The sequence below is a fragment of the Muntiacus reevesi genome, chromosome X (assembly GCF_963930625.1).
Source record: "Muntiacus reevesi chromosome X, mMunRee1.1, whole genome shotgun sequence".
Classification (NCBI taxonomy): domain Eukaryota; kingdom Metazoa; phylum Chordata; class Mammalia; order Artiodactyla; family Cervidae; genus Muntiacus; species Muntiacus reevesi.
The window spans coordinates 141686198-141708834 of NC_089271.1; the positions used below are offsets into that span (position 1 = coordinate 141686198).

The window sequence follows — 22637 nt, forward strand, 5'->3', positions numbered from 1 at the left end:
CGGAAAGAATTAACAAAACCACTTAGAGAAAAGAATGATAAAGAAACTCTACATAGTCAATAACAATGTGCCATTAGTACATATAATCACATTCTTTTAAGCATTTATTAGATATTCAACTAAGCGCCAGGCCCATCCTAGAAAACATCACTAACAATTTGACACCACAAAATCAAGAATATCAAACCAACTCACAGGTTCTCCTTTGGGGCCAGGAAGTCCTGGCAATCCATCCTGTCCAGGGGTGCCAGGTAAACCAGGAAGCCCTGGAACTCCAGGGGAACCCAAATCTCCTTTGTCACCCTTCATTCCTGGAAATGTGAGGATGTCACCGGGTTCACCTTTGGGTCCAGGAAAGCCTGGAGCACCTGGAGCTCCTGGTATGCCCTGAGGGGTTAAAAAAGAAATAAAAGAAGAGACAGAAGAAGAAAATCAGATTCTTTTTTTCCTAATACTTTCTTCAGTTTATCCAATCAACCTGCCCAATAACATTTAGTGTACAAAGCTATGAGTCAAATGAGACATATGAGCCAGCAAGAGTAAAAGAACCAAATAAATCATAATATAAAAACTAAATTTCCTTTATATATATCCACAAGTGAAAATTCAAGGTGTAAATGGGTTTCTTCTATTTTTTTTGCTCTATAATATACTCAAAACTTACAGTTAATCCTTTGGGACCGGTTGCACCAGCGTGTCCTTTTTCACCCTTCTGTCCAGGGAAACCAAGAGATCCTAATACACACAAACACACACACACGCACACAGAGGTCATATGAGCTTTGGGCTTGAAATCTTGATAAAGCTTATATAAACATCAGCAAGTCAGGAAGTCAAGTCTTAAAGTAAGAACATCAATCTCATTTGACAAGTCACATTTTCATTTCTCTATTTCATGTTCTCAAGATACAGAGATCATCCTTTCTTTTAGGTAAATCTAACCTTTCATGGTATATACAACATTGTATCCTTAGGTATTTCCAATTTCAAAGTGTCCCAAAGCTTGCAGCTACCAAGTACTATGCATAGAAGTACTTGGCTTCTATAACCATCCCATTGTCAAAGGCAGAACGAGATAAGGACAAAGTCTGTATATTTTTCTCTGTTCTTACTTAAACAATTTTCCTAGATTTCTACCAGTTCTTTATTTGGTTTATCATTCCCTAAAATTAACTTTATGAAAAAGGATTGGTGCTCAAAGACTAGAGGAAATATTACTAAAGCAGCATTTTCAAAATGGGTCCCTGAAATAGATGCCCTGAAAAATAGCCAGTACCACCTGGGTACTGGCTAGAAATGCTAATTCTTGGGCCCTCCATCTCAGGTCTACTGAATCAGAAATTGTGGGGGTGGGACCCAGGAATATGGATTTTAACAAGCCCTCCAAATCATTCTGATGCACTCCCAAGTTTGAAAACCACTAGACCAGAAGTACAAGGCTAGATGATGAACTCCCAGGGGCAGCTATTAGATTTGCTGAAAATCTATTTCCAAGCACCAAATGAATTGGTTCATTAGGGAGATACATCAGACAGAAAGGTAAGAGATCTGGTGTCTATTCTCAGCCCTAACTGACTCAGACATAACGTGTGATTTCAAGAGAATATTGGGATACTCCAAGAGGCAGCTAAGTGAAAGAGTTGTGGGTCTGATGGATATCAAATACAGTTCTGCTTAGAAATGGGGAAGGAAGAGTTATATATAGAAAGAGGAAGGCAATATGATACTGCTTATATGTGGAATCTAAAAAAAGGGTACAAATGAACTTATCTACAAAATAGAAGTAGAGTCACAGATGTAGAAAACAAATTTATGGCTACCTGGGAGTAAGTGGGAGATAAACTGGGAGACTGGGATTGACACATACACACCACCATACATAAAATAGATAATTTATTGAAAAGGATCTTCTGCATAGCACAGGGAACTCTACTCAATACTTTGTAATGCCTTATATGGGAAAAGAATCTAAAAAAGGGTGGATATATGTATATGTGTCTGATTTACTTTGCACTGCAGAAATTAACACATTATAGATCAATGGTACTCCAATTAAAATTACAAAAACAGAGGAATAGTTTTTAATTTTTAACTTTTAAAAATTAAAATAAATAAAGAGGAATATTGGCAGTTGATTGCCAAAATCCAGTAAAAGCCCCATTTCTCAATGACAACATGTGATACATCCCAATGACTAGAATCTGCCACTGGAAATAATATTCAGGAGTCAAGCATTATGAACATTTCCCCCAGTTTTCTGGAATTAAAAAGTCTGACTCTGTTTAAGTTATTTTCTTCACCATAAGGAAAATAAGGAAGATATTTTTCCTGGAATAATATTGTTGAAATGCTTTAATAGAAAATGTAGGTAGCTTCAGGTACAGAAAGCAAGAGCAAGCAAAATTTATTTCATACCAGATAGTGATATTTCATATTCAGTTACTTATGAATATGAACAACTAGCTATAAAATGAGAAACGGGCATCATTCTAATATCTAAAATCTAGCCAGAAATATTTTAAAGGTTGCCCTGAGGCCGAATGTTTTACCTGGGGGACCTGGAAGACCTGGCAAACCAGGCTGACCTGGAGGCCCTGAAACACCAGTTCCAATACAGTTGAAGCAGGTGTCACCTTTGTCACCTAGAGAAAACCATAATAAAAAACAAATTTTACTTGAATGGTTACATGTATCTTCTTTAGACAGGTTCTAAAGAACTTAGCGGGGATTCCCAGGGGGATCAGTGGTAAAGAATATCCTGGCCAATGCAGAACAAGCCAGTTCGATCCCTAGGTTGGTAAGATCCCTTGGAAGAGGAAACGGCAACCCACTCCAGTATTCTTGCCTGGAAAAGCCCATGGACAGAGAAGCCTGGCGGGCTACAGTCCATGGGGTTGCAAAAAGTTGGACATGACTGAGTGACTGAGCACAAGGAAGTTAGCACTAAAGGACAATATTCCCACACAACAGTGTAGTTAGAGAAGCTTATATTTAGAATCAATTCATTTGATATATATTTACTCAGCACCTACTATGTGCCAAGCACTATTCGAGGAGTCTATAATATATGATAAACAAAACAGACAAAATCCGTATGTTTATGGTGCTCACATTCTACCATTGGCTGACTAAGTGAAACTGGATATGCTTAGGGATGGGTGGCAGATTGCAATTTTGAATAAGATAGTCAGGATAGAAACCATTGAGAAGATGACATATGATAAAAATAAAACCTTAAAGGACATGGCATGTGTGCAACAACTGTAGAGCAGTTCAGGCAGAAAGAGTAGCCATGTCTAGCACACAGAAGGAATATCAAGGAGAAGATATTACTGGAATAGAGTGAGAAAGGGAAACCAGCTCAGACCATTAACAGGTTATAACAAGTGGTATATCATAAAGTATCATATAGGCCACCGTGAAGACTGTGGCTTTTACTGTGAGTAAAATAAGAATCTAGGAGAAGAAATTAAACAGAAAAGCAACATGATAGGACAAGTTTTAAAAGGAGGACTCAGGTTGCTATGTTAAGAATGTGACCTAAGTACAAGGATGGAAACAGGTTAACTATGTAAGTGGCTACTGCTGAAGTGATCTAGGAGAGATGGCAGCTCATTCCAGAGTGACAGCAATGAACAGGACATGAATTGGTTAGATTCTGGACATATCTGAAGATACAGCCAATGGGGTTTTCTCCTGGATCACATATAGAATGCAAAAGAAGGGGGGAATCAAGGATGACTTCAATATACATCAAAGATCAAAATAAAAAAGGAAAACAATAAAGTTTTTAGAAGAAAACATAGAGGAATATTATCAGGTCCTTGGGGTAAGCAAAGATTTCTAAAATAGAACAGAAACAGCACTAATCATAAAAGAAGACGTTTATCATTTGATTTGTTAATTAACAACCTCTCTTCAAGTAAAGACATGAGTAAAAAATCAAGTCACAGAATGGGAGAATATATTTGTGATACATATATCCAACAACCCAATTAAATGCAGAAAAAAATAAGTACTCTACAAAGAGAATGTACAAACTATAAGAGGCTCAGCATCAATAATTGTGAGAGAAGTGGAAACTAAATTCTCTTTGTCAAATGGTTTGGTGATATCTATGGAATCAAAATCTATACCTATCCTATATCCCAGCAATTCCATCACGATGTTTACACAACAGGAATGAATGCCTATATCCTATAATACATACATATATATATATGTATATATACACACACATATGTATGCATGACATAATATATATATGAATGTTCATAGCAGTTTTATTCATAATAACCCCAGACCAAATGTCCATTAACATTAGAATGGATATTTATGAATATTTAATAGATATAATATTAAGCAAAACAAACCAAATAAAATACTAAGACATAAAAGGGTCTATATGATTCCATTTCTACAAAGTTCAAGGCAAACTGATGGAGGACAAAACAGTGGTTACCTTTGCGAGTGCTGATTAGGATGCACAAGAGAGTCTTCTAGAATCCTGGTTAAGTTCTGTATTTTGATTTAGATAGCAGTTACCAGTTACATATGAGACGATAGATACACATATAGAGATATACATATAGAGACATATAGAGGCAGAGTATATATAGGGAGAGACATATCTATATAGATACATATCTACCATATGTGTGTGTGTGTGTGTGTGTGTGTGTGTGTGCATGTGTGTGTGTGTGTAGCTCAGTCGATAGTCTGCCTGCAATGCAGACTTGGGTTCGATCCCTGGGTCAGGAATATCCCCTGGAGAAGGAAATGGTAATCCATGCCAGTATTCTTGCCTGGAGAATCCCAAGGACAGAGGAGCCTGTTGGGCTACAGTTTGTGGGGTCACAAAGAGTTGGACAAGACTGAGCAAATAACACTTTCACTTTCAACACTTTCCACATAAAAGATAAAATCATCACAATGTCTTACGAGGTCCTGTATGATCTGCCACAGACTGTCCCCTCCCTCAAATTATATTACATCATATTCTACAGTTCTCCTCCCAGCCCTGCCATGCACCCTCACCTATGCTCACTCCATTCCAGTCACAATGGCTCTCTTTCACATATATGCCAGGGAGGAAAGAATAGAAACAGAGCATGGAATTTATTGAAAACCAAGTGAATAAACTGTTTAAAGAATGCAAAAATCAAGTAAAATAAGGACTGAGACAATATTTGAATTGGCAGTGAATAATCCCATGGACAGAGGAGCCTGGTGGGCTATAGCTCATATGGTTGCAAAGAGTTGGACAACACTGAAGCAACTTAACACACAAAAACAGCATCTATGGAGTGATGCGGGTGTGTGTGGGGGGCGAGTCCTGATTGGAGTATGCTTAACAGAAAATGATGGGCTTTCCTGATAGTTCAGCTTATAAAGAATTCGCCTGCAATGCAGGAGACCCCAGTTCAATTCCTGGGACAGGAAGAAGGGAGAAGGGATAGGTTACCCACTCCAATATTCTTGGGCTTCCCTGGTGGCTCAGCTGGTAAGGAATCCGCCTGCAATGTGGGAGACCTGGGTTCAATCCCTGGGCTGAGAAGATCCCCTGGAGAAGGGAAAGGCTACCCTCTCCAGTATTCTTGCCTGTAGAATTCCAAGGACTATATAGTCCATGGGGTCACAAACAGTCAGACACGACTGACTGACTTTCATTTCACTAACAGAAAATGAGAGGAGAGGAGAGTTATTTAGAGACAGTGAGTAGAAAATTCTTGAAGAGTTTTGCTGCAAATGAAAGAATAGGAATAGAGTAGTATCTAGTAGCTGAAGTGAGGTTATGCTAAGATATTTTTAGATGGGTAAACAAATGCATATTTATATACTGCTAGGAATGATCCCGGAGAAGGTAATGGCAACCCACTCCAGTACTCTTGCCTGGAAAAATCCCATGGACAGAGGAGCCTGGTGGGCTGCAGTCCATGGGGTCGCAAAGAGTCGGACATAACTGAGCGACTTCACTTTCACTTTTCACTTTCATGCATTGGAGAAGGAAATGGCAACCCACTCCAGTGTTCTTGCCTGGAGAATCCCAGGGACGGGGGAGCCTGGTGGGCTGCCATCTATGGGGTCGCACAGAGTCAGACACGACTGAAGCGACTTAGCAGCAGCAGCAGGAATGATCCAGTGAAAGGGAAAAATTGATGATATGGGAGAGACAAGAATTTCTCAAATGAATCTTTGAAGGAAACAAGCGGAAATGGAATCTATTGTACAAAGAAGAACTGTTTTAGATAGGAGCAGTAACGATCAGCAGGAGGCAGAATAAATGTGGTAGTGGTGGCAATTTGTGAAAGTTCTCTTGTTATTGCTTCAACTGCTCTGTGGAGGAGGAAGCAAAGTCAGAATCCTAAAATAAGAATAGAAAAGGATGTGTTAGAAGTTTGAAAAGAGAAAACCAGGTGCAGGCTCAGAAGAGGTGGTAATTTGGAATTTGTTGTTCAGTCACTCAGTCGTGCCCGACTCTTAGCAACTCCATGGACTGCAGCACGCCAGGCTTTCCTGTCCTTCACTATTTCCCAGAATTATTGAATTACCAGGGCTATGTTTTGGTTCCAATGGCAGGAGAGGAGGGCAAAGAAGTAAAAAGTTTATGCATGGGATTGACTATAACGATTGATCATGGAATTTAAGCTGGGTTAAGAGATAAGAAAAGACTTCAAAAGGCTGAGGGATAATAAAGGTTGGCAGGTTTCACTGAGTTTGAAGTAATGTTATTAGTCAGGTTAGTGAGCTAGAAACATAGGATATAGTGGTCAGGAAATCAAAATTTGGAAGTGTTCACTATTGGTAATGTATGGTCTTGGGATCTGACCATGGGAGTGAGTGGCTGAGGAAGGGTGGAGGATAAAGGGAATTTTGCTGATGACTTGAAAGAATGAAGGAATATGGGGTTCAAACCTTTCATTCCTTGTTCTCCTTGGAGTCCTCTATCCCCTGGAGATCCTGGAGGGCCAGGAGGGCCTGCTTCACATATCTTATCACCTGAGATAAGATAAAGCAATAATAGCAAGCCAATTGTAAAATATCCAGAAGACTCAACAAAAAGAAAGTCTGATAGGCTAGAAAAAAAAAAGATTTATTTTCAGTTGTTTCTATAATATTAATGATAATTTGAAGAACAAATTTAAATATCAAACAATCACCATAAATCAAAAGTAGAAGCAGCAGAAGACTCTTTTAGTTATCAGAAATACAAGAATGATGCAAACCATCAGATTCACTTATAAATGAAGATAAAACAAATACAACAACAGAACTTAATAGGAGAAAAGTATATAGCTTACTAGGAGGGATATGAGGGCCGGGAGGGCCAGGGGGGCCGGGAGGGCCAGGAGCCCCAGGCTGTCCATCAAGTCCAGGAGATCCAGGAATGGAAATTCCAGGTGGACCTTCGTCACCTTTCTGTCCCCTTTCCCCAGGAAAGCCAGGGGGTCCAGGAGGACCTATAACTGCAGGTCCTAAGATAAAAACAAATACTCATTAAAGTGACCAAAATGATCTTATTTTAGACATATTACTTTGGGTCTCAATGAGACATTAAGTAATGATAAGATCTTCCTTTAATGTATAATATCAGTTATGGTCTTATTTTTTTTATGTATAATACCAGCTATGTTCTTATTTTTTTCTATGAGAATCAACATGTAGAGAAAAGATGGAAAGTCCCAATAATGTAAGTACCAGTTTGAATATAAGAAAGAATAAAGTAGTTTTATTACTTTTGGAGGGCTTTCCTGGTGGCTCAAGTGGTAAAAAAAAAAAAAAAAAAAATCTGCCTGCAATGTGGGAGACCCAGGTTTGTTCCCTGGGTTGGGAAGATCTCCCGGAGAAGGAAATGGCAACCTACTCCAGTATTCTTGCCTGGAGAATCCGATGAACAGAGGAGCCTGGAGGGCCTCAGTTCATGGGGTTGCAAAGAGCTGGACAGGACTGAGCAACTAACACTCACATTACTTTTGGAAACGTACTAGTAACTAACTCTGTACACTTTGACACTATGATTTCTTAATCTCTGAAATACTAGAAAGCCACTGACAGGAGAAGAGGCATCTCAAAGTTCTCAGGTAAACATGGCTCTGTTTCTGGACATTCTTCTGTTCTACTGTCCTTTCCTGCACCACTAACACATTTTTTCATTACTGCAGCTTTATAATATTTTCAAATCTGGCAAGGAAAATATACTCATCTTTGTTCTTTTGAAAACCATCTTCACTACACTTACAAATTTATTCTTCTAAATAAATTTCAGAACCAGCTTATCAGTTACATTTTAAAAAATCACTGGAATTTTGAATGAGATTTTTATTCAATTCTAATTCAATTAAAATGAATTTTAATTTGAATTTAAAGATTAAATTTTGGTAGAATCACCTGTATATAATACTGAATTCCCACATCAAGTAATAATTACTTGATATATTTTTCCAATTATTTATTAATTTTATATTATTTAATAATATTTTACAAGTTATGCAAAGAGATCTTACACATCTTTTGTTAGGTTTATTCATGGGTAAATTTGATTGCTAATGTGAATTTTATTGTTGTTACTATTGTTAACTGAATTTTTCTCCTCTTACATGTGTAATTATTTTCTTGCTGGCTTAAAGCAAATTACTTAAATTTGCAACTCATATCTCATATTTGGCTACCTTGCAAACATTAAGTTCTGATAATTCATCATTTGATTCTTTTAGGTTCTCTGAATAGATAATCACACGGCTTATGAATAACCAAAATGTGGGGTTTTTTTTGTTTGTTTTCCATCCATATACCTCTTTTTTTCTTCCAGACTTAGTCCACTGGCTGGGATCTTTAGTACAAGAACAAATAGCATTGGTGACCCTGGTGACCATTGGTGACCATCTTTATCTTATTCTTGACTTGAATGGGAATATTCCTGATATTTCACCACAAAGCATATTTCCTGCACAGTCCTATACTTCCTGTATGAAGTAGACTGCTTCATCAAATTGAGATAGTTCCCTTCCAATCTTAGTTTAAGAATTTTTTTCCTTTTAAAAATAAATAGGTATTAAATTTTGACTGTTTTTACCTATTGGCCTATTCTTTTTTAATATGTCAATGTAGTCAATTAAAGTAATGTTGAACCATCCTTGTAATCTTAGGGTAAATACTATTCAGTCACAAATATATTATTTAATATACTTCTGAATTGATAATATTTAAGATTGTTACTCCTACATTCATAAATAATATTGAACTATAGTTACTTCTAGTGTATCTCCTTGGTGATTTGGTATCAACTGTTAAATTGAATTTCCTTTTAAAAAGAATGTTCTGAAACAGTTTTTAAACTATGAGAATTGCCTGCTCAAGAACTTGGTAAAATTCATTTATAAAACTCTATAAACCCACCCGCAAAACCAATACTTTTTCAGGGAGAACTTTAACTTTTCAAAATCTTCTATGGCAATTGATCTACTTAGGTGTCCTACTTTCTCAGGAAACTTTTTATTAAATCATGTTTTCTGTTTCATGAAGAATGTATATTTCATCTAGAATTTCAAAAATATTGACAATTTTATAGTTTTCTTATAATTCAAGAATTTTAACTGTATTTTATGGTATCTTTTTTCCTTTACTGATTTTGAGTATTTTCCTGCCTTTACCTTGATCTTACTTTATTTTGACCTTTATCAAGTTTTCTATCTGTTCTGTTTATGCTTCTATTTTAAAGTTTTTATTGGCATATAGTTTACTTACAATGTTGTGTTAGTTTCCGGTAAACAGCAAAGTAAATCAGTTATACATAAACATATATCCACTCTTTTTTAGATTCTTTTTCCATATGAGTAGAGTTCCCTGTGCTATACAGTAGGTTCTTACTAGTTATCTGTTTTTATACATGTGTGTGTGTGTGTGCACACGCATGCATGCATGTGCTACGTCTCTCAGTTGTGACCAACTCTTTGAGATGCCATGGACTGTAGCCTGCCAGGTTCCTCTGTCCATATATAGTAGTGTGCATATGTCAATCCCAATCTTCCAATCCCCCCACTCCATATCCATAAGTTTGCTTTCTACATCTGTACTTCTATTTCTGTTTTGTAGATAAGTTCATTTGTACCTTTATTTTTTTTTTTTTTAGATTCCACATATAAGCAGTATCACATGATATCTTTTTCTGTCTGACTTCACTTAGTATGACAATATCTAGGTCCATCCATGTTGCTTCAAATGGCATGTGCTTGTTTTATTTCTTACTATTTTTACAACTTACCTCATTTAAGTTTAGGATCTCTAATTTTGTGATCAATTAAGTGTAAGACTTTTGGCTATATCTAATGAATTTTGATATGAAATTGTTTAGCACTTAGTAGTTCATCATCTCCATTTCTGTATCCTCTTTACCTATAGAGTTATTTACAAATGTGCACTTTAATATGAAAATATTTGATGGTTTTTGGTGTTAATTTCTAACTTCATTTTACGTGGTCACAGAGTATGGCCTGCATATACTTTTTTTAAATTTATTTTTTATTGAAGGATAATTGCTTTACAGAATTTTGCTGTTTTCTGTCAAACCTCAACATGAATCAGCCATAGGTATACATTTATCACCTCCCTGTTGAAATTCCCTCCCATCTCCCTCCTCATCCCACCCCTCTAGGTTGATTCAGAGCCCCTGTTTGAGTTTCCTGAGCTATACAGCAAATTCCTGTTGACTATATATTTTACATATAGTAATGTAAGTTTCCATGTTACTCTTTCCATACATCTCACCCTCTCCTCCCCTCCCCCATGTCCATAAGTCTATTCTCTATGTCTGTTTCTCCATTGCTGCCCTATAAATAAATTCTTCAGTACCATTTTTCTAGATTCCATATATGTGTGTTAAGTATTCATCTTTCTCTTTCTGACTCACTTCACTCTGTATAGTAGGTTCTAGGTTCATCCACCTCATTAGAACTGACTCAAATGCATTCCTTTCTATGGCTGAGTAATATTCCATTGTGTATATATACCACAACTTCTTTACCCATTCACCTGTCGATGGACATCTAGGTTGCCTCCAATGTTCTAGCTATTGTAAATAGTGCTGCAATGAACAATGGGATACATGTGTCTCTTTCAATTTGGGTTTCCTCAGGGTATATGCCCAGGAGTGGAATTGCTGGGTCATCTGGTGGTTTTATTCCTAGTTTTTTAAGGAACCTCCATACTGTCTTCCATAGTGGTTGTATCAATTTACATTCCCACCAACAGTGCAAGAGGGTTCCCTTTTCTCCACACCCTCTCCAGCATTTATTGTTTGTAGACTTTTTGATGAGGGTCATTCTGACCGGTGTGAAGCTATATCTCATTGTAGTTTTGATTTGCATTTCTCTAATAATGAGTGATGTTGAGCACCTTTTCATGTGTTTGTTAGCCATCTGTATGTCTTCGTTGGAGAAATGTCTGTTTAGGTCTTTTCCCCACTTTCAGATTGGGTTGTTTGTTTTTCTGGTATTGAGTTGTATGAGCTGCTTGTACATTTTGGAAATTAATTCTTTCTCAGTTGTTTCATTTGCTATTATTTTCTCCCATTCTGAGGGTTTTCTTTTCACCTTGCTTATAGTTTCCTTTGCTGTGAAAAGCTTTTAAGTTTAATCAGGTCCCACTTGTTTACTTTTGTTTTTATTTCCATTACTCTAGGAGGTGGGTCATAGAGGATCTTGCTTTGATTTACGTCATCAAGTGTTCTGCCTATGTTTTCCTCTAAGAGTTTTATAGTTTCTGGTCTTATATTTAGGTCTTTAATCCATGTTGAGTTTATCTTTGTGCATGGTATTAGGAAGTGTTCTAATTTCATTCTTTCACATGTAGCTGTCCAGTTTTCCCAGCACCATTTATTGAAGGAGCTGTCTTTGACCCATTGTATATTCTTGCCTCCTTTGTCAAAAATAAGGTACTCATAGGTGCATGGGTTTATTTCTGGGCTTTCTATCTTTTTCCCTTGGTCTATATTTCTGTTTTTGTGTCAGTACCATACTGTCTTGATGACTGTAGCTTTGTGCGCATGCTATGTTGTGTGCTAAGTCACTTCAGTCATGTCTGACTCTTTGCAGACCCTGTGGACTGTAGCCCACCAGGCTCCTCTGTCCATGGGATTCTCCAGGCAAGAATACTGGAGTGGGCTGCCATTTCCTACTCCAGGGGAGGAAATGCTACCAAAAAGCAAGCTGGTTTAGCAATTCTAATACAGTATGAAATAGAATTAAATGCAAAAATGCATTAAAACCAGATATTTCATATGACTAAATAGACAAATTATACCACAATGATATAAAAGTCATGAAACTTACTCATCTAAAAATATAACCTGAAGTCAGGAAGCTTGATTCCCCCGGCTCCATTCTTCTTTTTCAAGACTGCTTTGGCTATTTGTGGTCTTTTGTGTTTCCATATGAATTGTGAAATTTTTTGTTCTAATTCTGTGAAAAATGCCATTGGTAATTTGGTAGGGATCGCATTTGGTACTGTAGTCATTTTCACAATATTGATTCTTCCTACCCAGGAACACGGAATACCCCTCCATCTGTTTATGTCATCTTTGATTTCTTTCATTAGTGTCTTATAATTTTCTGTGTACAACTTTTCCATCACCTTAGGTAAGTTTATTCCTAGATATTTAATTCTTTTTGTTGCAATGGTGAATGGGATTGATTCCTTAATTGCTTTCTGATTTTTCATTGTTAGTATATAGAAATGCAAGTGATTTCTGTGTATTGATTTTGTATTCTGCAACTTTGCTAAATTCACTGATTAGCTCTAGCAATTTTCTGACACTATCTTTAGTATTTTCTATGTACAGTATCCTGAATATACTTTTAAAAGATTTTTTTCTGGTCTAATAGAGTCAATTTCTTGACTACACAATTTCAAAGCTACACAACACAAATGCTTCATGTGTGTTTGAAATGAATGTACATTCTCTGCTGCACAAAATTTTTCTCTCTCCCTCAAAAATACAGCTTGATTGTGTTACTCAAATCATTAAATCCATATTTACATTTCACTTCCTTGATATACTGGGGAATTTCCATTTATCCCTTGTAGTTTATCAGTTTTCACTTTACATATTCAAAGCTATAATTTTAGATGAGTAACTTTCATGACTTTTATACCACTGTGGTATAATTTGTCTATTTATCCATATGAAATATCTGTTTGTAATGCATTTTTGCATTTAATTCTATTTCATACTATATTAGAATTGCTAAACCAGCTTTCTTTTTGGTAGTATTTGCTTAACATTTTCTCATTGCTTAATTTTCATATTTTCTACATTCTTTTACTTTAGATATGTCTACTGTGTACAGCATATAGATTTTGTTCCAATTTTATTTTAGCTTTTGTTTATTAATCAGTGTTTAGTCCTTTTACATTTATTGAAGTTACTGATTTGTTTTTAACTTCTTCTTGTCAGTTTATGTTTTTCTATTTATTCAGGTTTATCTGTGTCTGTTTTGTCCCAAACCCTACTTGTATTACATAGGTCAATTTTTGGTCATCTTCTTTCTTCAACAAGTAAGTAATATATATTATTTTAATTCTTTTCTAAAATATATATTATTTTAATTCTTTACTATTAAAATATTTAACCTAGGGACTAAAATCTGTATTTTTTGAAAAACTTATATAGTTAATAGTATTTATATTCTCTCCCTCTAACAAGACAATAAACCATATAATTTCACTTCCCCATTCTCTCTGTACCTCTACATTCTATGTTAGTAGTATGTACAATTATACTTCCATATTGTTACTTAAAATATTTATGTTATTTTTTATGATCAATATTTATTTAGACTTAAAATACTTTATTAATATCTTTCTTAACCATTGTCTCTTCTATGTTAGTCACCCCCACTCCCAACTTCATCCTGAATTCATTTCCTCCTTCTTGGAGTAAAAGCTCCAGTAACTATTTCAGAGATCTGGAGGTTCTCATATTCACCCTAGGGTGATAGTTTGATGTAATATAGGATCTCAAATTCATAGTTATTTTTCCTTATTACTTTGAAAATGTGCCCCATTATCTTCATCTGACTCTCACTGCTTTGTAAGTGATCTGCTTTGGGTCTCAGACAGTTTTTAAGAACTTCTTTTTATCCTTAAATTCTAAAATGTCCTTACAGTGCTTAGGTGTGTATTTTGTATTAATTTTGGATTATTATTATTACTTTTGCTTTGTAACTCATAACCTTTTTTACAGGGAAATATGCCTTTTTTAAATAGCTAGAAGTTTTAACCATTAATTTTTCAAATATGCTTCTTGTCCTATTCTCTCTTTGAACTCCTTCATGTTGGATTTTGGGACATCTAGGTTTACCCTCTGTGTGTCTTACATTTTATTTCATACTATCTAACACTTTACAATTTTTGCTATATCCTTGGAGAATTCCTTATCTGAATTTTCCATACACAGTATGTCTTTGGTCCACTATCTTGAAGATAGAAATCCAAAGGGTATACTTCGAGCAAAAGGGGACCCACAACTTATTCCTTTCTTCTTGGCAGAAACACTGAGCATCACTCATCTCATCATGTTAACATTTCATTAGGCAAATATTTTTGATAGAAAAGTAACGATAATTTATTAAATACCTATGTGTGACAGATACTGTACAAGATTTTTTTTTTCAAATTTTACATGAGAGGTATACTATCACCTCATTTCAGAGAACATCCAAATAAACATGCTAAACAAGGGCACTGCTCAATTAGCGGCCAAATTAGAAGTGCTCTACTCTACTGTGTATCTTCAATAAGGAAGTGATATAAAATTAGTACTGAGCTCCAAGGTTTTACTGCATAGCAAAATCACCATGGGGATTTCTAGGTAGATGTTTCTGGAATTCTAAGTGGATAGCGCTGTTTACTACATAAAAATACAGTAAATCTTACCTAACTAGGCATCATTAGCACAATGTTCCCTACCATGACAGCATGAAAGGTATAATGATTAATATTTGGGTCACAGTAATGTTTGGTGTAATTTATTAATAACAAAAGAAAGAAATGGTATTTTTTTATGGTAAGACGACACTATTAAAGTAATTCTGATTTTTTTTTAAAGTATACATGAGGAAATTGGAAAGGTTATAGTAAGAGCTGAGGAGTTCCTGTCAATTAAAAAATACTTCTGTGTTCTAGTGCCATGCTCACCCTGGAACTAGTATGATAATACTATATACATGGATTAGTAAAGATACTATAAACACAAGGGTATTAAGTACAGTACAGTCTCATTTACCTGGAGGTCCAGGAAGGCCTGGTGGACCTTGAATTCCAGGAAATCCTCGATCTCCTTTATCTCCAGGCAAGCCAGGTAACCCAATGTTTCCTTTTTCTCCTACAGTTACACCAGTCCCAGGCCTAGGTATTACCTTTATTATGGAAGAAAAAATAAAGGAATTCAAAGAGGAAGAGACTTGTTTTTCTGAAAATAACCTGGTAGGTCCATATGATTACAATGCATCATTTTCACAGTGTTCAGATGCAAAATCATTAAGACTACCTTAACATAGACTGTGAGCAGCATGCTTCAACAGATTAGAAAATGTTCAGGGTCAGTATCAATATTACCATCCACTTTAGCCCCAGGCTTACAGAGTTAGAATTATGTTTGATGTCCCTTATCATTCAAATTCAATTCATTCCAATCACCTAAGCCTGATAATTCTTTGTTAAAAAAGTCTCTCCAATTTGTTCCCTTCTTTCCTGTGACAGCTTCTATTCTTACCTCATACTTGGACTAACAGAAACAACTCTGAGCTTTTCCCTTTAAATCCAAATCTATTACTAGGATACACTTCCTCAAAAAGCAATTTTTCTGTGTTACGTTTCCTGTTAGAACACTCATAATTGCTCATTACTTCTTATTATATATTATGTTACTTTATAGCTTGGACTCTAAACATACTTCTCACTCCCAATGAGAATCTGTTTCATGTCCTGTTAGTTCTAGCAATGACTTTTTAGGAGAGTGAAGTCTGATTGTAATCACTTCATGCATCTTGCACATTCCTGCTTTTTCCTTTGAATATGCCATTCTAAATATCTATAATGCCTTCCCATAATCTTTCTCTTTGTCAACTCATATTTCTTTCTTCTTTAAAAGAAAAAGAAAAGTCATTCTTCCAGGAGGGCTTTATTAATTAAAATTAACTAGCCCTTTCTATCTTCTTAGAACCTCATGCCTAAAGAATTTTATATTAAATAATCTAATATAAAGAGGTTAACTTCATAGAATTACAAAGGTAAAGTAAGCTTTAGATTTAAGCAACTATCAGTCTGAGATAGAAATTATCACCTAATGGCAATATTCATCCTGGCTCTTTTGGATATAAGAAATATTCAGACAAATGGACATTTGTGGGACCTAGAATTTGGATGGTAGTTCATAGGGGAGCTATCGAATAGGATACACTCTCAAAATTTCCATTTCTTCTGATGCTCATCAAAATTCTATCATCTCATTTTTTAGAAAAATTATTTGTTAGAAAAGTAAAATTCTGATTTGAAAATGAAAGCAAATAAAAATTGTCTTAAGATCTTCTTTAAATATAATACATTCTCATCACTGGATTTGGTAAAGCACCAAGTATCAATATTTGAGATTCACTATGGACAAAAATAATTAAATAAACATTATTCAAATGTCTTATCATATAGGGTTTATGGAACTTGCCCCTTTGCAACTTTAGTGAAGTCTAAAGCCAGGAGTCTTAGAAAATTTCAATGAAAGGAAAATCGATATGTCAACTGCAACAGAGATATTTTATTTTTAATAAGAATGAAAACATATGTGACTGGGATTTCATGATGAATACAGATATGACAGAAAAGTTGTAAACCCCTTACGTATTCTTTTATAGAGCAGTTTCCTACATTTGTTATGAAGAACCCCTAGAAAGCACACACTCTGGGAAGAAAGAGGTGTGAATCAGACAATTACAAATTGAGAAAATCTATTAAGACCAAATCCATCTTTCTTCTGAGCCCTGCAGGAGAAAGGACCAATCCCTAGCTCCCCAACAGTTTCTTTTTTTGAACCTTTGTAAGCAACACTTGCACCACCTGCTGGTTACTTGAGAAATGATTTGGCAATCATTAGGCAAAAAAACCTAATACCATAATTTTGGAGCTTTATTATGGAGAAATAATACACAGGCAGACCAATACAAACACTTTGAGATCAACCTCACAGAAGTTTTACATGTAAAGACTTTTAAGATAGGAGAAGTTGATAAAGACTTGGAATTTTGGGTTCTATGAGGAAAATGTATGGAGTATATAATTAAGACGCAAAATTTAAAATGCAGTAATAAATTTAATAAATAAAAACTGAAAGAAAAAAACTTACAAGTCCAGGAGGTCCAGGTGGGCCAGTGTCACCTTTTTGACCCTATTCAACACAATTATACAATAGATTAGTAAAAATCACATGAAAATATCAATTTTTTCAAAAATATAACTGATAATTAAGATTCATAAAGACCCAGAAATCCATAATAAAAAATCTCAAAGAGAAATACAAAATGAGTTAATAAAACACTACTTTGCTAAGCTTAGGAAAACCTGTGTTGTTATGTCAGATTTACAAACTATATGATGCTGACCAAATCAATTAACTTCTTTGCCTTACATGTAGACCAGACTTCTAAGGTATTTCTAGCTGTAACATAGAGAACACACTGAATTAAAAAATTGGCATTTCTAGAATCAGCTAAAATCTTTACCCCTTTCTTACATTTAGCCATGTCTTTTTCAAAAAACTTGTCAGGGGCATAAATTTAGTGTCATTTCCATTAGTGACAGATATTTTAAGGCTGATGAAGTTAACTATCACCAGGAACAGCTAATAAATCATAAATGGTTTGTGACTTTGCTCTTAGAATCTACTGAAAGACAAATTCAGACAAAACTGTTACCCGTAACCAGTAGCTACAACAGGTGAAGATCACAGTATTCAACTGCTATCCCACTGGCCACGACCCAAGAATAGGCGGACTTCTCACACCTCTACTTTCATTCGAGATTTATTCATAGGAACCTTTCATCTATCTATAAGCTTCTTTTAGTTCAAGGAGATACTCTGTCCTATAACTTCACATACAACTAGAAAAACAAAAGTTTATTCTTTGAGTATTTATTATCTTCCTTTATTCTAGTTGTGCCTCTTAAACCAGTCTAGAACTTGGATCTAGTTTAGAGATAAAATCACCATTAAAACATGTACCCTCTGGGTACATTCAAGTTTCTAACATGTTCCCGTCCCTGCAAAACAAAGCTTTTCATAGAAAGCACTTAAAAACCAGAGAGATTGGAAAAATGGATGTTTTGTGATCTGCTATAAATATGGGAATTGTGGGCTTCATACATTTTTTTCAAAGTCACTTTTAAAATAGGGAACTAAACAAATGACCTCAGTCAGGTTACATGGCCAAATGAAAAAACAACAGCCAACAACAACAAAAAAAACAACAAGGAATTAGTCACGAGCTTCCAGAGAATCTCATTGCCTAGAGAATGGAAATGTCTAGTGGCAACATTCTAAATTCACAGCTATAAACCTTTTTTAGTATGAGGACCTCACTAAAATAGTGCTGAATCCTTTCTGGAGAACAAAAGTTTTGCCGATACACGCTCAAAGTAAAGGCATCACCTTTTAACAATGGAAATGCTAAAGTTAAACAATTCTCCATGTATTTCTATCACATGGACTGTGATTTAGGATAATGAATGAAAATTTAGGGAATTGGTATAAGAGAAAAGGGAATAACATCAAAAGATGGATAAAGAAGGTGTAGTTTGAATACAAAAGCTAGTTACTTAGAATTTTTTCATTTATAACTGGGATGAAAAGAATTGTGCTAACCAGAATAAAAGCAGTTCCCTCGACGTTTTAAAATTCTTACCTTTTCTCCATCTCTTCCTGGTTCACCAGGGAAACCAGGATCACCAGGCAAACCCTTTAAAAATACAGAAAACAGTGACATCAGCAAAAATGGTGGAATAAGAACCTCTAAAACTCCTCTCCTCCATAAAAGCACCAAGGACATTGACAAAAATGGTCAATCTTTTTAGAACTCTAGAAATTAAGCAAGAGATGGAAAGGATAATTTCAATTCATTTTAACTATTTTCAACCCCAAGCCTCTTTGCCATCCTGCTTCTTTACTAACATGGACAAATGTTGCCATTTGGAGGGGAGGGTGGATTTTAAATACTCACTGGAGTTCCTGGTTGGCCATTCTCTCCATCTTTGCCTGGTTTACCCTATTCAGGATTCAAGGAAATGTAATAATATAAATTTGTTATTTAGAAATATAAGGTCAAAGGATATAACAAGTTTTCTTCCAGCCTGGGACTCTCTTCAGTAGACTTTCTGGACTTTAATGTTACAATAAATAAATAAATATGCCATTCATGCCATTTTGAGGGAATGAAGGCAGGATTTAAGAGGAAAAAATAAAATTATACACATGTACAGTGCATGAGTACATGCGCAAAGACATGTTTAAAATTTTTTGCAAAGAATATTAGAAGCCGTAACACTTACTCTTTTGCCAGGCTCTCCTTGCTCACCCTTCTCACCTTTCACACCACCTGGAGGACCCTATACACACAAAAGTAATTTTACATTGGTTCATGGAGTACTGTGTGAGATTATCAATTTACATTAAATGATGCTAAAGAATTTTAGGTTACTTACTGGAGGACCACGTATCCCTGGGAGTCCAGGAGGCCCTCGGTCACCAGGAAGTCCCTATGCAGTGGTAGGGAAAAGGAAAGCAATATTAAAACTATTAGTACTGCTAGGAACAATTTTAACTAGCTGAACTACAGACTCATGTACTATAAACAAAGATATTTCAAATTCAAAGTTGAAATCTACTAGGCAAAAAAAAATCTAGCGCCATCTTTGCTTATTTCAGTTAATTTTTAGTGTATGTACAAGCCAAGTTTTGAAGAGCAAGAAAGCATTTCAAATTAAAGTATTAATGATTTTTATTCTTATAAAATATTTTGTAATAATATAATTTTATCTCCTCATCTACTCTAGTGCATGTATGCCAAGTCACTTCAGTCATGTCCAACTCTTTGCGACTCCATGGACTGTAGCCTGCCAGGCTCCTCTGTCCATGGGATTCTCCAGGTATGAATACTGGAGAATTGCCAGTGGATTGCCAAGGGCATCTTCCTGACCCAGGGATCAAGCCAGGATCTCTTACACCTCCTATATTAGCAGGCAAGTTCTTTACCACTAGTGCCACGTGGGAAGGCCTCCCCCTGCCAAAATATGGAATACTTCACGAATTTGCAGGACATCCTTATGTAGGGGCCATGTTAATCTTCTCTGTATCATTCCAATTTTAGTACATGTGCTGCCGAAGAGAGGTAATTTATCAGTAATACAGTAATTACTGTAATATCAGTAATTACAGAAGTAATATCAGTAATGGTATTACTGATATTCTCCCTGAATATCAGTGAAATGTAGAGAATGTGGCCATCTAAAACAGTGACAATCTATCTTACAATGACTTAATTTTGTACATAAAGCCATTATTCATAATAGCCAAAAATGGGAAAAAAGTCAAGTGTCCATCAACTGATGAATTAATAAACAAAAATGGGGAATACACATGCAAAGGACTATTAACTCAGCCATAAAAAGAAACAAAATACTAATACACACTACAACATAGATGAACTTGAAAAGATTATAATAAAAAAAGAAACTAGAGAATATCATGTATGATTCCATCTATATAAAATGTCCAAAAATAGGCAAATCTTTGGAGCCAAGAATCAAATCAGTGGTTTAATATAATTAAACTTTCAGGATTTGAAAGTTTAGGGAAAAATATTAAGTGATAACTAATAGGTGTGGGGTTTTGTTCAGGGAGCTCATGAAAATGTTCTAAAATCAGATTGTAGTGATTGTTTGACTATCTTGTGAATGTATTAAATAAATGTAATTGTACACTTTAAATGGGTGAATTTTACAGTATATAGAGTATATCTCAGTCAAGATATTTTAAAATTTTAATTATTTCTAATCCTTGTTCTTTCAAAAAGACTATTACAAATAACCTTATTCCAGCTTGTAATGCATTTTAATGGAATGCCACTTTCATAGCAAGATATTCATTGATTTCCTCCCTACATACTCACCTGATCTCCTTTCTGAAACTCTACATCGATTGGTCTTTTTTGTTCACTGATCTGCCCAGGTGGCCCAGGGGGGCCCTGAAGACCTTGCTCACCCTGTTTGCAAGATAAAATAAGTAAAGTAATATCTCACAGTTTAACCAGACAATAATATAATATAACATGCAAGCTAATTTAGTTGAAAGAAGCAAAAAGACAAGTTCAAATGACTGTGAAAGAAAAAAACTGAGGGTTGAATAATCAACTTTTTTCTCTACTCACCTTCTCACCCTTGGGTCCCTGGAAATTTAAGCCCATATTCCCCTGAAGAGAGAGATTTGAATTTAAAACCTCATTGACTATGGCAGAAACCAACACACCATTGTAAAGCAATTTTCCTCCAATTAAAAAATAAACAAATTAAATAAAAAACCTCACTGACAATAACAACAACAACAACAACAAAATCCACACCAAATAAAAGATGTTAAAAGGAAGAAAATTACCTTTGGTCCTGGAAGTCCTGGTGGACCAGGAGGGCCCTAAGAGTGAAAGACACAGAAAAAGGAAAAAAGAGTTATATTAATGAGTATATTAAAAATAAGTTGGTTTCATAGAAGGACTGAAAAAAGTCCTTTAAAATAATATTTCCTGAGGTTTCTTTCTCATTGTTTCCTCGTCAGAGACACATATTTAAATTGATTTTAAAAAACTAGATGATAGCGGCGACTTCTCTTGACAGGCTACAAATGGGTGAGGGAAGAAATGCAAGGATGGGTAGAGGCTGTGGGGTAGCACTCATGCCAAAAATCAATACAAAAATTAATCTCAATAAATATCAAACTTATCATATCAGAATTATGGGTTAAACTTAGGTATCATTAGACAATTAACTGTCCAGTTCTAAAAGGCATGTGTTTACTTCTTTAATGCAATTTGATTTTATATGATATTTGTATATTTGAGAATGTTTTAAGGTTTGAAAAGTTAAGCTGGCATTTGTCTGTCCAGGGATATCACCTCCTGATGTCAACTGATCTATTTATTCACATTACATTTATTTATTCACTATTTATTCACATTACACCTTGGTAGCATTTCTAAGACGTTGAATCAAGGTTAATTGCAGGGACATTAAGAACAGAGTCAATGTGTTATGTGGTCACAAGAATTAAGGAAATTCAAGGTGTAACAATACACCTAGGGTCGGCCAAGGTTGTAATAGAGTTCGGAAAAAGTATCATGCTCCAAAATCTCATGTTTTGCAAGATATTTACAACTAAAACAAACTAAACAAAGAGGTTTTCTAATCCTCTCCTAAAGATTTCTAAGAAAGCAGAAACTACAATCTTTTTCTGGTAGATCTTCTGGTATTTATCAAACATTATTTCATTATTTCTTTCATTCATGAATAGAGGACCAATGGTCACAAGCAAAAATGTATGGTCTATA

The 22637-nt window shown here is 35.2% G+C and overlaps 1 protein-coding gene and 1 non-coding gene across 4 annotated transcripts in view; both read right to left on the reverse strand.

The window, feature by feature from the left end:
- COL4A5 (collagen type IV alpha 5 chain) overlaps nt 1–22637 on the reverse strand; it is a 250361-nt gene that overhangs the window by 78556 nt on the left and 149168 nt on the right. For all 3 annotated transcript variants that reach the window (XM_065915481.1, XM_065915480.1, XM_065915478.1), the window contains exons 11-24: nt 21692–21727; nt 21468–21509; nt 21210–21302; nt 19744–19797; nt 19591–19647; nt 19263–19307; nt 18948–19001; nt 17393–17434; nt 15281–15413; nt 7302–7475; nt 6916–6999; nt 2550–2642; nt 665–735; nt 196–387 (exon numbers count right to left, since the gene is read on the reverse strand). In XM_065915481.1, coding sequence (XP_065771553.1) covers nt 196–387; nt 665–735; nt 2550–2642; nt 6916–6999; nt 7302–7475; nt 15281–15413; nt 17393–17434; nt 18948–19001; nt 19263–19307; nt 19591–19647; nt 19744–19797; nt 21210–21302; nt 21468–21509; nt 21692–21727 — 1170 coding nt within the window. The remainder of the gene's footprint in view (nt 1–195; nt 388–664; nt 736–2549; nt 2643–6915; nt 7000–7301; nt 7476–15280; nt 15414–17392; nt 17435–18947; nt 19002–19262; nt 19308–19590; nt 19648–19743; nt 19798–21209; nt 21303–21467; nt 21510–21691; nt 21728–22637) is intronic.
- On the reverse strand, nt 20326–20430 carry LOC136154892 (U6 spliceosomal RNA). The gene has a single exon (XR_010660597.1). It is a non-coding gene; the product is annotated as a U6 spliceosomal RNA (small nuclear RNA).